General features: G+C 47.7%; 1 protein-coding gene across 15 annotated transcripts in view; it reads left to right on the top strand.

The window, feature by feature from the left end:
• Window positions 1-11,750: 11,750 nt before the first annotated feature.
• Window positions 11,751-16,137, top strand: part of ABI2 (abl interactor 2) — a 103,228-nt gene continuing 98,841 nt past the window's right edge. For all 15 annotated transcript variants that reach the window (XM_044305065.1, XM_044305070.1, XM_044305073.1 and 12 more), the window contains exon 1: window positions 11,751-12,001. In XM_044305065.1, coding sequence (XP_044161000.1) covers window positions 11,885-12,001 — 117 coding nt within the window. In that variant the 5' untranslated portion in view covers window positions 11,751-11,884. The remainder of the gene's footprint in view (window positions 12,002-16,137) is intronic.

Genomic DNA, 16,137 nt, shown 5'->3' on the forward strand with positions numbered 1-16,137 from the left:
AGAACGTTACCCTCCGGATCCCTGTTGGGCCTTTGTGGTCTGCTGTTGTCGCCCACCTGGGATTATATGTTTGTCTGTCCTCTCCTTGGTGTTTTCCTTTTAGTGTCAGTGGTGCGGACTAGTGATCCCACCGGCCCGTTCACTACCTAGGGCTCATCTTAGGGAAAGCCAGGGTTTAGGCACGTGATCACCGCACGGGTGAGGAACCCGTCTAGGGACGTCAGGGCAGTCAGGTGCCAGCCGCAAGGTGAGTCAGGGGTCACCACCTTTCCCTCTCCCTTGGGCAGGGCCTTCCCTTTTTCCTCCCTTTGCATGACGCTGGTCATTACATTATGGCTTATAGCTTATGAAACCCCAAAGTCACAATTTTGAGGTACCCTTTGCTCAGGGGATATGGATTAATTAGCTGACTACAGTGCGACACTTTGAGCCTAGAATATTGAACCTTTTCCCAAAATTCTAATTTTAGGCTGCATTAATGCAATTCCTTTTAAGTTGCATTACTGAAATAAATGGACTTTTGCATGATATTCAAATTTTTTGAGTTTCACCTGTACATATATCCCTTGTGTTATGGCCCAGGATAATTGTGTGGGCCCAGCATATGGGTACATATGTGTGTGTGTGTGTGTGTATATATATATATATATATATATATATACAGTGGGATGCGAAAGTTTGGGCAACCTTGTTAATCATCATGATTTTCCTGGTTGTTACGATAAAAAATGTCAGTTAAATATATCATATAGGAGACACACACAGTGATATTTGAGAAGTGAAATGAAGTTGATTGGATTTACAGAAAGTGTGCTATAATTGTTTTTTTTTTTTTTTTTTAAACTCGTTTTATTGAAGTTTAACAAGAAAGGCATGTTACATTGGCATAAGCAGAGAGAAATCAGATCCAGGGTCGATCCCACGCAGGGGAAAGATTGTCAGCACAACAGTACAGAACAGTAATGCATTACACCCAATTCGGCAGTGAGGTATCTGAGTCAGTTGACAACAAAGGAATACAGGGTAAAGGAGATAAGTGCCTCCATACGCAGGTGTTTTACTACACATCGGCAGCTGAGTACATACACGCATCATGCACAGTTAAAGGGGACGCACACCAATCACCCCAGACCTTGTCAAACTTTTGTGGGCACTTCCTATGAATATAGACAACCTTTTCCAAGCTGACGGCCTGATTGACCAAAGCTTTCCATTGACTCAGTGTAGGCGTTCTATCATCCATCCACCTCAAAGCAACGGCCTTCCTAGCAAAGAATAGGGTTTCGCTCAGAAAAGTCCTATGGTGATGACCCCAAACCTCCTCATCTAGGATGCCAAGTAAGCAGCTCTTAGGGCACAACGGTACCGCATTAGGGACCAATGCGGATAGTACTCCTACCACAGCCCCCCAGAAGCCTCTCAAATACGAGCAGTCCCACATGAGATGCCAGAAGTCCGCTCCATCCTGATGACACCTGTGACATCTATTATGAGACAATCTGCCCATCTTTTGCAACCGGACGGGTGTGAGGTAGCTTCTATGTAGAATAAACAGTTGGATCAGTCTATTAGTAACTGACGGAGAGACCCGCGTAGGAGACAACAATGCTTCATTCCAATCATCCGCCGATAGAGAAGGGATGGAATTCTTCCATTTCCCCTCAACGGCAAGGGGATTCATCAGAGTGCGATTATTAAGCAGGTGTGTGTAAAGAGCAGAAATGATACCTCTCGGACCCTGCGACCTAAGGACTCCTATCAGGGGGTAGTTAGAAATTTTGCGACTTCCCGTCCCAAACTGTGCCGCCAGCGCATGCCTCAGCTGTAGATATCTAAACAGGAAGGAGCGAGGCAACTCAAACCTCTCTTGCAGCTGGGAGGAGGAACATAGACTGCCACCCGTGTAAACGTCGCTCAATTTATTGACCCCCCGTGCCCTCCACCAACCTGCCCCCTCCAAATCTTTCAAATGGGTAAACATAGGGTTATCCCACAGAGGGATGTCATCCGGGATGTCTTTGAACGACCTCAACTTGGCAGCTGACCACACCTGATGGGCCATTTTATGGATGGGGAGCAAGCGCGCAGATATGAGACGCGGCCCTTCCAGAACCGGCCACATAGAGGATAGGCCCAGGTGCTCCCTGAGATAGTATTCCGCATTGGGCAGGCCAAGCGGCTGAACCCAAGTGGCCAGAAATTTCAACTGCCCAGCCAGATAATAAAGGAAGAAATCAGGTAAAGCAGCGCCACCCTCCAGCTTGGGCCTCTGCAGGACCTGAAGGGACAGCTTCCGTCTGGACTCCCCCCACACAAATTTAGTCACTAAAGAATGGATGCGGGTAAAAAAACCCTGCGGTACCGGGGTGCACGCATGCGCTAACAGGTATAGCCCTTTAGGCAGAAGTGTCATTTTGACTAGATTCAGTCTTCCCATGATGGATAGTGGTAAGGCCCGCCACGTCCTAAATTTATCCATAAACAGGGCCTCCAGGGGAGCAACATTCAGGGAGTACGCCAGCTGGGGATCTTTGGTGATAATAACCCCTAAATATTTGAAGGAGTCCACAACTGGCAGGTTACAGTACTGAGGGGGCCACGTGTGCGACCATAGGGGCATGAGCGCCGATTTCGTCCAATTTATATGCAACCCCGAGAACCGTCCAAACTCGCCAATTACATCAATCGCTCTAGGGAGCGTCGTCTCGGGTTCGTCCATAAAGAGGAGGAGATCATCCGCATAAAGTCCAACCTTGTCCGCTCTGTCACCCATAGCAATTCCTTTAAAGACCAGGTCCTGCCGAATTCTCAAAGCAAGGTGCTCAATAGCTATGGCGAACAAAAGTGGTGACAGGGGGCAGCCTTGTCTAGTTCCCCTGTGGAGTCCGAAGGACTCAGAAATTGACCCATTTACAAGTATATTAGCCCTGGGAAGGTGATACAGGATTTCCACCCATTCAATAAACCTAGGGCCAAGCTATAATTGTTTAAACTAAATTAGGAGGGTGCATAAATTTGGGCACCACAAAAAAGAAATGAAATCAATATTTAGTAGATCCTCCTTTTGCAGAAATTACAGCCTCTAAACGCTTCCTGTAGGTTCCAATGAGAGTCTGGATTCTGGTTGAAGGTATTTTGGACCATTCCTCTTTACAAAACATCTTTAGGTCATTCAGGCAAAAAGGTTCCCCACCCCTGCTATAGAGGTAGGCCTCTTTCACACGGGCGAGTTTTCCGCGCAGGTGCAATGCGTGAGGTGAACGTATTGCACCCACACTGAATCCTGACCCATTCATTTCTATGGGGCTGTGCACATGAGCGGTGATTTTCACGCATCACTTGTGCGTTGCGTGAAAATCGAAGCATGCTCTATATTGTGCGTTTTTCACGCAACGCAGGCCCCATAGAAGTGAATGGGGCTGCGTGAAAATCACAAGCATCCGCAAGCAAGTGTGTATGCGGTGCGATTTTCACGCATGGTTGCTAGGTGACGACTGGGATGGGGACCTGATCTTTATTATTTTCCCTTATAACATGGTTATAAGGGAAAATAATAGCATTCTTAATACAGAATGCTTAGTAAAATAGGGATGGAGGGGTTAAAAGAAAATTCAAAAAAAATTAAACTCGCCTCATCCACTTGTTCGCATTCAAATGCAAACTGATCCGCTTTGGACCGCTTGTGAGAGTCCTGAACGGATCTCACAAACGGAAACCAAAACACAAGTGTGAAAGTAACCTTACATGGATGGTGAGTGGGACAGCGCACGTAGCCTGAATTTTAAGATCTGAGTGGTCAGGCTGCAGGTGAAAATGACAAAAAGATTGAAATATTTTTTAAGTTTAAATGGGCAGTGCCAGTGGCATGTTAAGGGGGGGTGTAGTGTCCCACTAGGTAAAGGTGGGCACTACACAAAGGGGTTAATGTGTTTACTGCATTTACTGTTATGTGTATGCATTTCCCTGTGTTAACTGGGTGTCAGGTCTGTCAGGGTGCAGTTTAGCCTCCCAGACGCTAGAGGGAGCTAGAGAGCCCTAGTTATATATAGGACGGCCCAGACAGGGGAGAGTTAGTGTATTCCAGGGGACTAGAGGAGTCACCTAGTCAGCCTGAAGCTCCTGAGGCTAAGGATAGCTCAGTTTAGATACCCCAGTAGTAGGACAGCACCTCCTGGGAGAAACCTGCAGCCACCTTTCCTATCCAGCAGTGAAGCCAGCTAGGAAACAAAGGTACTGTAACCTAAAGCAAGTGCCAATACTGGAGGAAGGATTTTATACCAAGGATTTAAGCCAGCAATTAGGCATCCGGGCCTTGGGATCCAGCCAGCTAGAATAGCTGTGGGGATAGAGCAGCATTGTACTGCAAAGCATTAACTGTATACCCTCCAAGTATGTTGCAAGATTGAAACATGCTGTGCTATCAAGTAAACCTGCTGTGCATATGTACTGTAAAGCAGCGGTCCCCCAACCGCCGGGCTGCGGCCCAGGACCTTCATTAGTACAGAAGGACCAGGAAGTGGTGAAGGATCTGTACTCACCACTTCCTGGTCCTCGGCTATCGGCTGTGCACAGCGTGAGGTCGCTCTGTGACCTCACACCGTGCGCCGCGATACACAGCCGACAGCAGAATGAATGAAAAGGATTGTGATGGTGACTAGGAGCAGGAGAGGTAAGTGTTTTATTTTTATTTTATTTGCACTGGGGGCTGATGGCTGACCTGGGGGACATTGGGCAGACATGAGGGGCTAATGGGGGACATTGGGCAGACATGAGGGGCTAATGGGGGACATTGGGCAGACATGAGGGGCTAATGGGGGGGCTTATGGCTGACATGAGGGGCTAATGGGGGGCTTATGGCTGACATGAGGGGCTAATGGGGGGCTTATGGCTGACATGAGGGGCTAATGGGGGCTTATGGCTGACATGACTTGCATGAAACCGGTCCTTGGTGCAAAAAAGGTTGGGGACCACTGCTGTAAAGGACTGCATTATACACCCCTGCAACTGATTGTATAAAGTTAGACTGTTGTCTAAAGTAAAGCAACATTTGGTTTACGATTCTTAAAGGGACCTTAACTAAGGCACTCAAAATACCTGCAACATCCAGGGCACCTCACATACCATCAGGCCTGGTCCCTATTTACAGAGTGTGCCCCAGAGGAACTAGTGTCTACCTCTCCTTCACTGGCGCATGCCGGCCCAGGGTTCTCCTCAGAAAAGTGAGTAACCCTCAATTGCCCATAACCGTGACTTCACTATCGCTATACCCTGCAGGTCTGGCATGGGGGTGGTCCCCCCCAGGTGCCTGCTCTCAGGGGGTGCCACAGCCCAGAAGCAATGAGCACATCCATCAATACAGATGGAAGCACTCATTGCTGGAGCACCAGGGAGCTGCAGTCCTGTCACTCAGCTTCCCACGCCCCGGCTCTCCCGCACTATATGATGAATCAGGGAGCCTGTGTGGGAGGAGCCTGCAGCCCAGGAATCTGCATAAGCTCCGCCCACACAGTGCTGCACGATCTGTGTCTGCAGGGGGAATGTTGGATATGAGCTTCAGGAACAGGACAAGGTGAGTAGTTATTGTGTTTTTTTTTTTTTTTTTTTTAACAGAGTGGGCACAGAGAGGGCACTTCAACCATGAAGGGGGCACAGAAGACAATATTACTACAAAGGGGGGACATAGGGCATTACTACTACAAAAGGGGTACAGAGGGCATTATTACTACAAGGGGCACAGAGGACATTACTACTACAAAGGGGGCACAGAGGGCATTATTACTACAAGGGGACACAGAGGGCAATACTACTACAAAGGAGCACAGAGGGTATTACTAATATTAGGTGGGCACAGTGGGCATTACTACTATGAAGGGGGCACAATGGGCATTACTACTATAAAAGGGATACAATGGGCATTATACCTATGAAGGGGGCACAATGGGCATTACTACTGTGAAGGGTGCACAATGGGCATTACTATGGTGAAAGGGACACAATGGGCGTTACTACTACGAAAGGAGCACAGATGGCATTGCTACTATGAAGGGGGCACAATGGGCATTATTACTATGAAGGGGACACAGAGGGCATTACTACTATGAAGTGGGTGGGCATAACTATTATGGGGCACTGAGTGGGCATTATTACTATGAAGGGGACAAAATGGGCATAACTACTCTGAAGGGGCACAGAGAGGGCATTACAACTCTGAAGGGGGCTCAGATAAGGCATTACTACTATGAGGGGGGAACAATGAAGGCATAACTACTGTGAAGGGGGCACAATGTGGGCATAACTACTGTGAAAGTTGTGAAACTACTGTGAAAGTTGTACAGTGAGGACATAACTACCTTGAGGGCTTGAGGGGGCACAATAAGGGCAATACTACTGTGAGGGGGTACATTTTTTTTAAAAAGTATTTGGTGTGGGGCGGGGGGGGGGTGCCAGAGAAAGGACCCACCCCGGGTGCCAAACACCCTAGGCACTGGGCGGTGTAGTGCACAGATATTGATGACCTATCTTCCTGGCACCCCGCTAATCAGCTGTTTGGGGGGTGGCGGTGGGTTCCGTGTCGGCTTCCGTGCGGTGGCGGCGCTCCCAGCCCGATCAGCGTGGGGATGGCAGCATGTCCCAGCTGATGGCGTGGGACGGGACTTCTGTGCAGCGGCTCCCAAGTTCCATGCGGTTGCCTAGCACTGGGAGGAAGTTAAAGTCAGGTGGGTATGGTGCATGAAATGGAGGAGAAATTCTGTTAATTTCTCTCCATTTCCTGTTCAAACAGTGAATTTAAAATAAGGTGGTGGTGGGGGGGGGGGGGGGATAGGCATATAATGGTGATTCCCAACCAGTGTGCCTCCAGCTGTTGCAAAACTGGGAGTTGTAGTTTTGCAACAGCTGGAGGCACATTGGTTGAGAAACACTGTTATATGCCCATTTATTAACCCTTGTACAAAGGAAAAGTAAAGCAGTTATCCATAGCAACCGAATTCCAGCTTTAATTTTTTTCATTGCTATCAGCAATTGCGCCGCTGTTTCTTTGTACAAGGTTTGGACAATGCGCGTAGTGTCCTGTGTCCCGTATCGGCGATCGCGGCGAACCGCAGGTCAATTCAGACCTGCGGTTTGCTGCGTTTCCGGGTTATTCGGGTCTCTGGTGACCCGATAACCTGGAACAGGATGGTGATAATACACCACCAATCACCATCCTGCGATCCTGAGAGGTGATGGCGACATCACCTCTCAGGATCGCTTCTGATTGGCTTTGGGGGGCGGGCGGAAGGTTTAGGTTATTGCAGCTCTCCTCTCCTCCTCCTTTCTGTGTCCGGGAGCAAGGAGCGTGCATCAGATCTCCTGACCCAGCGCCCCCCTTCTGACCCTACACAGTGCCATCTGGCACTAAAAGGTACTTAGGGAAAGGTTAGGTTAGGCAGGGATATTCAGGGAAAGTTTAAGGAAAAAAAAAATGTTTTAAATATTGCATCACCCTGATCGGGTGTCTAGGGTCCACAGCATAGTGTGACCCTAGACCCCCCAGGGGTGCTGCAGCTTGCCCCCCACCACACACATTTTTTGGGGCACAGGCAGTTTACTTTTAATTTTTTGTGTACACTGACTATGGCCGACACTCTTAGCGTCCGGCCACTGTTAGCGCATCGCACACCCCACCGCTGATCAGCTTTGGACGGCTGATCAGCGAGTTTGAATCTTTTTTTTTCCTCCCGCATTTTTGGGGCTTTTTTTTTCTGTTAGTTTTAGGGATAAGTACGCGAACACCTGTGCTCCCACACACACTGGATAAAGATATACACGCACGCACACACTCCCCTATGTCCCGCCGGATGTTCTCGGCCGAGGAGGCATACGCCCAGCTTGCCTCCGACTCCGAGAGGCCCAGTGAGGATGACCTAACTTTCCTTTTGTCATCCGGGTCCTCCTCATCATCTAGCGATGATGATGAGCCCCCAAGGCGGTGGAGATGCCACCCTGTGGCCCACACTAGTACGAGCAGCTCAGAGGATTTTAAGCCCGTGATTCCTGATTTTGTTGGCCAACCAGGAATCCAAATTCCCAATGGGCTTCACTGAATATGACTATTTTAGTCTTTTTTTCAGTGACCACTTTGTGAATTTGATGGTGGAGCAAACGAACGTGTTCGCCCAACAGTTCATTGCTCAACACCCGGGCTCCTTTTTGGCTAGGGCCGGTGGCTGGACTCCGGTCAGTGCAGCCGAGATGAGGACGTTTTGGGGCCTCGTGCTGCATATGGGCCTAGTCAAAAAACCTAGAGTCAGGCATTACTGGAGTGGGGACATCCTCTACCAGACCCCACTTTACAGTACGGCCATGACACGCTCCCGTTTTGAGGCCATTCGGAAATGTCTGCATTATGCAGATAATGCAGCATGTCCCCCCCGAGGTGATCCTGCCTATGACCGCCTGTACAAAATCAGGCCGGTCATCGATCACTTCGGGGCCAAATTTTTGGAGGCCTATGTACCAGGAAGGGAGGTCGCGGTTGATGAGTCTCTCATTGCTTTCAAGAGGAGACTCATTTTCCACCATTATGTTCCCTCTAAGCGGCCGAGGTATGGCGTGAAGCTGTAAAAACTTTGTGAGAGTACCTCAGGGTACACTTACAAGTTTTGTGTGTACGAGGGGCGAGATTCCCTTATTGAACCCCCAGAATGTCCCCCCACTCTGGGTGTTAGCGGGAAACTCGTGTGGGACCTTATGCACCCACTGCTAGATAAGGGTTACCACCTGTACATGCATAACTTTTATACTAGTATCCCCTTGTTCCAGTCCCTCGCCGCCAGATCCATATCCTCTTGTGGGACCGTATGCGGAAAAATCAATGCGGCCTCCATACTCACCCCCTCCAGGTACCTATCCCCAGGGGTGAGACCCTTGCCCTTACCAGTGGAAACCTGTTGCTGGTCAGATATAAGGATAAGAGGGATGTCCTTGTACTGTCCACAATTCACGGTAAACGGCATCACCCCTGTCCCTGTGCGAGGTACCGCGGCAACGGTCCTCAAGCCCGATTGTATCGTCGACTACAATCGGTATATGGAAGGAGTTGATCTCTCTGATCAAGTCCTCAAGCCATATAATGCCATGCGCAAAACCTGGGTATGGTACAAAAAAGTTGCGGTCTACTTGGTACAGGTTGCCTTGTACAACTCTTTTGTGCTGTCCCGGAGCGCTGGCAACACAGGGAAATTCCTCCAGTTCTATTAGGCAGTCCTCAAGGCCCTGATCTTTTCTGACCGGGAAAGAGCAGGCCGGAGTACCTCAGGAACTGGAGGCGCCCGGATTGTCCCTGGCCAACACTTTCCAGGTGTGGTCCCCAATACTGGAAAGAAGGGACGGCCCCAAAAAAGGTGATACGGAAGGACACCACTACTCAGTGTGACACGTGCCCCGATCATCCGGGCCTCTGGATTATTGGTTGCTTCAGGCAGTACCACACTTCCATGGAGTACTAAATTTATAATCCCCTTCCCCAATTTTAATTCCATTTAGCCTCTGACAATTGAAAAAAACAATGGTTCTCAGACTTGAGACAGTAAAACAAAAAATATTAGGTATCGCCGCATCCATAAGAATCTGCTCTATAAAAATACCCCATGACCTAACCCCTCAGATGAACACGATAAAAAAAAAAAAAAAACGGTGCAAAAAAAGGTATTTTTTTGCCACCTTACAACACAAAAAGTATATATATTATCCTGATTCTGCAGTTTACAGAAACACCCCATATGTGGTTGCAAACTGCTGTATGACCAAACGGCAGGGCGCAGAACGAAAGGAACGCCGTATGGTTTCTAGAAGGCAAATTCTGATGCCTTTTTTGGCACCATGTCCTATTTGAAGAACCCCTGATGCACCCCTAGAGTAGAAACTCCATAAAAGTGACCCCATCTAAGGAACTACACCCCTCAAGCTATTCAAAACTGATTTTTATAAACTTTATTAACCCTTTAGGTATTCCTCAACGGTTTATGGCAAATGGAGATGAAATTTCAGAATTTCTATTTTTGGTAACCTTGCCTCACAAAAATGTAATATAGAGCAACCAAAAATCATATGTATCCTAAAAATAGTCCCAAAATGGGGGTCACTTTTATGGAGTTTCTACTCTAGGGGTGCATCAGGGGGGCTTCAAATGGGACATAGTGTAAATAAACCAGTCCAGCAAAATCTGCCTTCCAAAAACCACACGGCACTCCTTTCCCTCTACGCCCTACCGTGTGCCTGTACAATAGTTTACGACCACATATGGGGTGTTTCTGCAAACTACAGAATCAGGGCAATAAATATTGAGTTTTGTTTGGCTGTTAACCCTTGCTTTGTTACGAAGCCCCGCCCAGCTCATCAAGATTCACTTAGCTGGGCGGCGGCTACAACTCTCCGGACTCAAGTGCTGCAGCCTCTGCTTTATGCGCATGCGCCGGGCACTTGAGTCGGGAGAGTTGTAGCCGCCGCCCAGCGAAGTGAATATTGATGAGCTGGGCGGGGCTTCAGAACGGCAGTTAGGAGCGGCTGGCTGGGCGCATTTTGTGATGAAACGCCGCCCCTTGGGCAGATTGGTGACCGGACAAGCAGGTTATATAACTTTATATTTTGGTACTTATAAGGTGGACAGGGGGGATACTTAGATCATTTTAATAGACTTTATAAGACCTGTACTCACGTATATATACCTAAATATGCTAATTGGGGCTGTCAGTGTCCCTTTAAAATTGAAAACTTGCCCAAAAATCTAAATTCTGAAATGTTATCTCCATTTGCCATTAACTCTTGTGGAACACCTAAAGGGTTAACAACATTTGTAAAATCAGCTTTGAATACCCTGAGGGGTGTAGTATCTATAACGGGGTCATTTTGGGGTGGTTTCTATTATGTAAGCCTCACAAAGTGACTTCAGACCTGAACTGGTCCTTATAAAGTGGGTTTTTGAAAATTTAAAAAAAAATTCAAGATTTGTTTCAAAACTTCTAAGCCTTGTAACGTCCCCAAAAAATAAAATGTCATTCCCAAAATGAACCAAACATGAAGTAGACATATGGGAAATGTAAAGTAATAACTATTTTTGGAGGTATTACTATGTGTTATAGAAGTAGAGGAATTGAAACTTGGAAATTTGCAAATTTTTGAAAATTTTGGTAAATTTAGTATTTTTTTTATAAATAAAAATGAATTTTTGTTGACTCCATTTTACCAGTGTCATGAAGTACAATATGTAAAACAATCTCGGAATGTCCTGGATAAGTCAAAGCGTTTTAAAGTTATCACCACATAAAGTGACCTTGATGAAAATGAGCCCGGTCCATAAGGGGTTAATTGACACCAATGAGGTAGCTAACTGGGCCATTTATTTCTTGCTAGTGGACCCAAACCCACAAACCTGGTCCTATACACAGATGCCACATTGCATTCTATGGCCTGTGTGAACATAGGCCTACGGAACACGGTATTCTGAGGTAACACGGCTACCATTTCATCCGCAAACCCAAAACCATCATAGAAATGACGTCACCACCAGTGAGCGCCGCTCACGTGACCCGTCCCCCCCTCCCCCGGCTTTCTCATTGCCTCTGTTGCTAAGCGACCGTACACGAACCAAAGATGATCCAAAAACACTGGGAACGCGCGCTTACAAACCCGACCCGGCTCGTTCGCGCAGGCGCACTCTCGGGTTACTCACCCGTGAGCCGGGAGCTGCGCACATGTAGGACACGCCCCCTTGCTGAGTGAGAGTGTGTCGGGGACGCGCCTCCTGCATTCGCTTGCCCTGTGCGCGGCCCCGCGCTCGTCTCTCCTAGCTTATCCCACCGCAGTGTAGCGGGGCTTCTAGAAGAGGAATGTACTGAGGAAAAACATGGCGGAGCTGCAGATGCTGCTGGAGGAGGAGATCCCCGGCGGCCGGCGGGCCCTTCTGGACAGCTATACCAATTTGGAGCGGGTGGCAGACTACTGCGAGAACAACTACATCCAGGTCTGTGAGGAAGATGGATGGAGGGGGTGAGGGGAAAGCGCTGGGGGTGTGGAGCGCACACGACGACCCGGGGGCTGCATGGACCGCCGGTTATCAGGCGATCATTGCGGCTGGCGGAGGATGAGGAGGATGCTGTGACGTCATCACTGGTGCAGATGACCCCATTGTCACCCTGAGCTCCATCATCGTCCCGTGATTGAGGAGGATGGGTGTTGTGGATGTGTGTGTTATATTATACTGCGATATTATACCCTGGGCTGAAAATGAGACGTGTGAATTGGCCTGTATATAATGTACCATGTGTGCCCGGCTGGTGCCTCCTGTCAGGTGGGCTTGCAGGGCACATACTGATGCCAGGTTCATTCTTGCACCTGTGGCTATAAACTTGGCAGGACCTGTCCGTTGCCAGCTGTACGCTGGATGCCACCCTTCATCTGCTGCGCTCCAGTATCATTAGTTATGCCAGTCAGCTGCCCATTCACGTGCCCGGGTTTCTCTGTTGATGATTGCATTACACGACCGTATGTGTTCTGCAAAAAAGAACAGATGATATCCGGATGGCATTATATATATATATATATATATATTTTTTTTTTGTGTGGATCCAAAACGGACAAGAATAGGACATGTTCTATATTTTTTTGCGGGGCTACGGAGTGGACATACAGTGTGCTGTCCGTATTTTGGGCCATTGAAATGAATGGGTCTGCATCCTATCCGCAAAAAAAACGGAACGGACACAGAATGAAAATACGATTGTGTGCAAAAGGCCTTATTTTAAGGATTCCAAGATTTCACATGGCTGTCCCTGTCATCCGTTCAGATGAGAGATGGAAAACTCGCCCGCCTTCTGCCCCCTAAAAAGAGGCGATTTCCCACCTGTGTGCAGTCAGTATCGCCTGCGACGGCGTTCCGTATGTCACCTGTTTTTCACCTCTGCTTTCATTTCTTCTCAACATCTTAGCTACCATGCGCGACAAACATACCGCGCACAGATGGCGTCTGTGCTGTAGTTTTTTGTGGACGTATGACTTGAGTGGGGGAGTCTAGTGTGAGACACCAAATTGGTGCAAGCTCCGATATGTGAAGTTGCCCATTGACTATAATGTGCTGGCGAAAGTGAACATTGCTTGTGTGCACAGACGTGGCTGACGCACCAGGTCTGCACCGAAAACCGCATGTCTTACTTGCAGATTTTCTGCGATTTTGCTGCAGGTCCTCACCCTGGCATTGAAAAGGGTAAAATCCACACAAATAATTGTCGCCCTGCAACGAGTAAGCAAAGTGCGTGTGAGATCTGTATTACAGCCTAGGCTACATGCACATCCGTATGCCATCCGTTTTTTTTTTTTTTTTGCGTATCCATTGTAACAATGCCTAAAACTGACAAGAATAGGACATGTTGTTATATTTTTTTTTTTGCGGGGCTACGGAACAGACATACAGATGCGGATAGCACACGGTGAAATGAGTGGGTCTGCATCCTATCCGCAAAAAAAACCAAAAAACGGAACGGACATGGAAGCAAAATATGTTTGTGTGCAAGATGTCTTACACTGAGGTTTTTCTGCCTGAGAATGCGCACGTTTTTTCTGTGCAGAATCTGCAACGTGTGCAGATGACGCTCCAGTCCGCCAAAAATGTAGATGCCACACAGACTGTATCCGTATTTTGGGGTTTGCGAACTGCAAATGGGTACCCTAAGGGTGCCTTCACATGTAGCAGGCAAAAAGGGTTTTACTGTAAAATAACAGGTTGGATCAGTTTTCATCTGCACCGTGGTGCTACGTGTGAACTCTGGCCTCGTCCACCTTTCCGTTTTTCACTGACGTGTGCTGTCATTTCCACAGATGGAACACTTCCCTGTTGACTTCGATGTGTGTGTTCACACATCAGTTTTTTTTCTTTTAGGCCCCTCTCACACGGGCAAGTTTTCTGCGCGGGTTCAATGCGTGAGGTGAACATAGTTATAAGGGAAAATAATAGCATTCTTCATACAGAATGCAAAGTACAATAGGGCTGGAGGGGTTAAAAAAATAAAAATAAAATTTAACTCACCTAATCCAGTTGTTCGAGCAGCCCGGCTTCTCTTCTGTCTTCATCTGTGAAGAAAAGGACCTGTGGTGATGTCACTGCGCTCATCACATGGTCCGTCACGTGATCCGTCACCATGGTGCTGGATCATGTGACAAGCGCAGTGACGTTGCCACAGGTCCTTTTCCTACTGAACAGCAAAGATGAAGACAGAAGAGAAGCCAGGCTGCGCAAACAAGTAGATTACAGTGAGTTAAATTATAATTATTATTTTTTTAACCCCTCCAGCGCTATTGTACTATGCATTCTGTATTAAGAATGCTATTATTTTCCCTTATAACCATGTTATAAGGGAAAATAATAAAATCTACACAACACCTAACCCAAACCCGAACTTCTGTGAAGTCCGGGTTCGGGTCTGGGTACCAAACATGCCGATTTTTCTCACGCACGTGCAAAACGCATTAAAATGTTTTGCACTCGTGCGGAAAAATCTCGCGTTTTCCCGCGACACACTCGCATCTTAGCCGGCCATAAAACATGACTCCCGTGTGAAAGAGGCCTAAGTGAACATAGGTCAGTGAAAAAAAATCACAGAGACATGCACTACTTTGATCCGTGATGTGGACCAAACACACCCATTGACGTCTATATTACAGTATCCGGAGTAACAGTATTTAAATTTTGTCAAAGATCAAAAGCCCGATGCATAAGCAGACTGAAAAACCGGAACACTACCTCTCTATGGAAATTAATGCTGGATCCGGCAAGTGCGGTAGTGTTCTGGGATTTTGTCAAATACCGTACAAGGGGCGGAACGGAAGACATCCTGATACATGCTGAACGGATTGCTCTCCATTCAGAATGCATTAGGACAAAACTGATGCGTTTTTTCCCGGTATTGAGACCCTTTACTGGATTTCAATACCGGAAACAAATGCTGCTAGTGTGATAGTACCCTTATCAGGATCTACACCACGTGATGCTGCTTATGGCCTTTGGGTCCTTGTACACAGACCGACCATTCCCTATCATTGACCCACGTGAAGGGGCCAACGATCACCCGATGAACCAGCAAACGCTCCTGTATTGGATGATGGGGTCTTTCAGCTGCCACCACAATTTGATTGATTGGTTGCTACAGGTAACTAAGCAGTTTAGTGTAAGACTGGAGAAATCTCAGTAGACACGTAGTAAATGTAGAGCAGCAAGAGTTAAACTGGCTCCTAAAGTCTTCAGTAAGTTATCCCTGTACGGGGTCTAGTGACTTATACTTGGGTCTTGTCTCCTTGTGTCAGTAATATGCCTAGGACACACCAGAGGGACGGCATCTAGTGACTTATACTTGGGTCTTGTCTCCTTGTGTCAGTAATATGCCTAGGACACACCAGAGGGACGGGGTCTAGTGACTTATACAGGGTCTTGTCTCCTTGTGTCAGTAATATGCCTAGGACACACCAGAGGGACGACATCTAGTGACTTATACAGGGTCTTGTCTCCTTGTGTCAGTAATATGCCTAGGACACACCAGAGGGACGACATCTAGTGACTTACACAGGGTCTTGTCTCCTTGTGTCAGTAATATGCCTAGGACACACCAGAGGGACGGGGTCTAGTGACTTATACAGGGTCTTGTCTCCTTGTGTCAGTAATATGCCTAGGACACACCAGAGGGACGGGGTCTAGTGACTTATACAGGGTCTTGTCTCCTTGTGTCAGTAATATGCCTAGGACACACCAGAGGGACGGGGTCTAGTGACTTATACAGGGTCTTGTCTCCTTGTGTCAGTAATATGCCTAGGACACACCAGAGGGACGGGGTCTAGTGACTTATACAGGGTCTTGTCTCCTTGTGTCAGTTATATGCCTAGGACACACCAGAGGGACGGGGTCTAGTGACTTATACAGGGTCTTGTCTCCTTGTGTCAGTAATATGCCTAGGACACACCAGAGGGACGGGGTCTAGTGACTTATACAGGGTCTTGTCTCCTTGTGTCAGTAATATGCCTAGGACACACCAGAGGGACGGGGTCTAGTGACTTATATAGGGTCTTGTCTCCTTGTGTCAGTAATATGCCTAGGACACACCAGAGGGACGACAT

The sequence above is a fragment of the Bufo gargarizans genome, chromosome 8 (assembly GCF_014858855.1).
Source record: "Bufo gargarizans isolate SCDJY-AF-19 chromosome 8, ASM1485885v1, whole genome shotgun sequence".
NCBI classification, from domain to species: domain Eukaryota; kingdom Metazoa; phylum Chordata; class Amphibia; order Anura; family Bufonidae; genus Bufo; species Bufo gargarizans.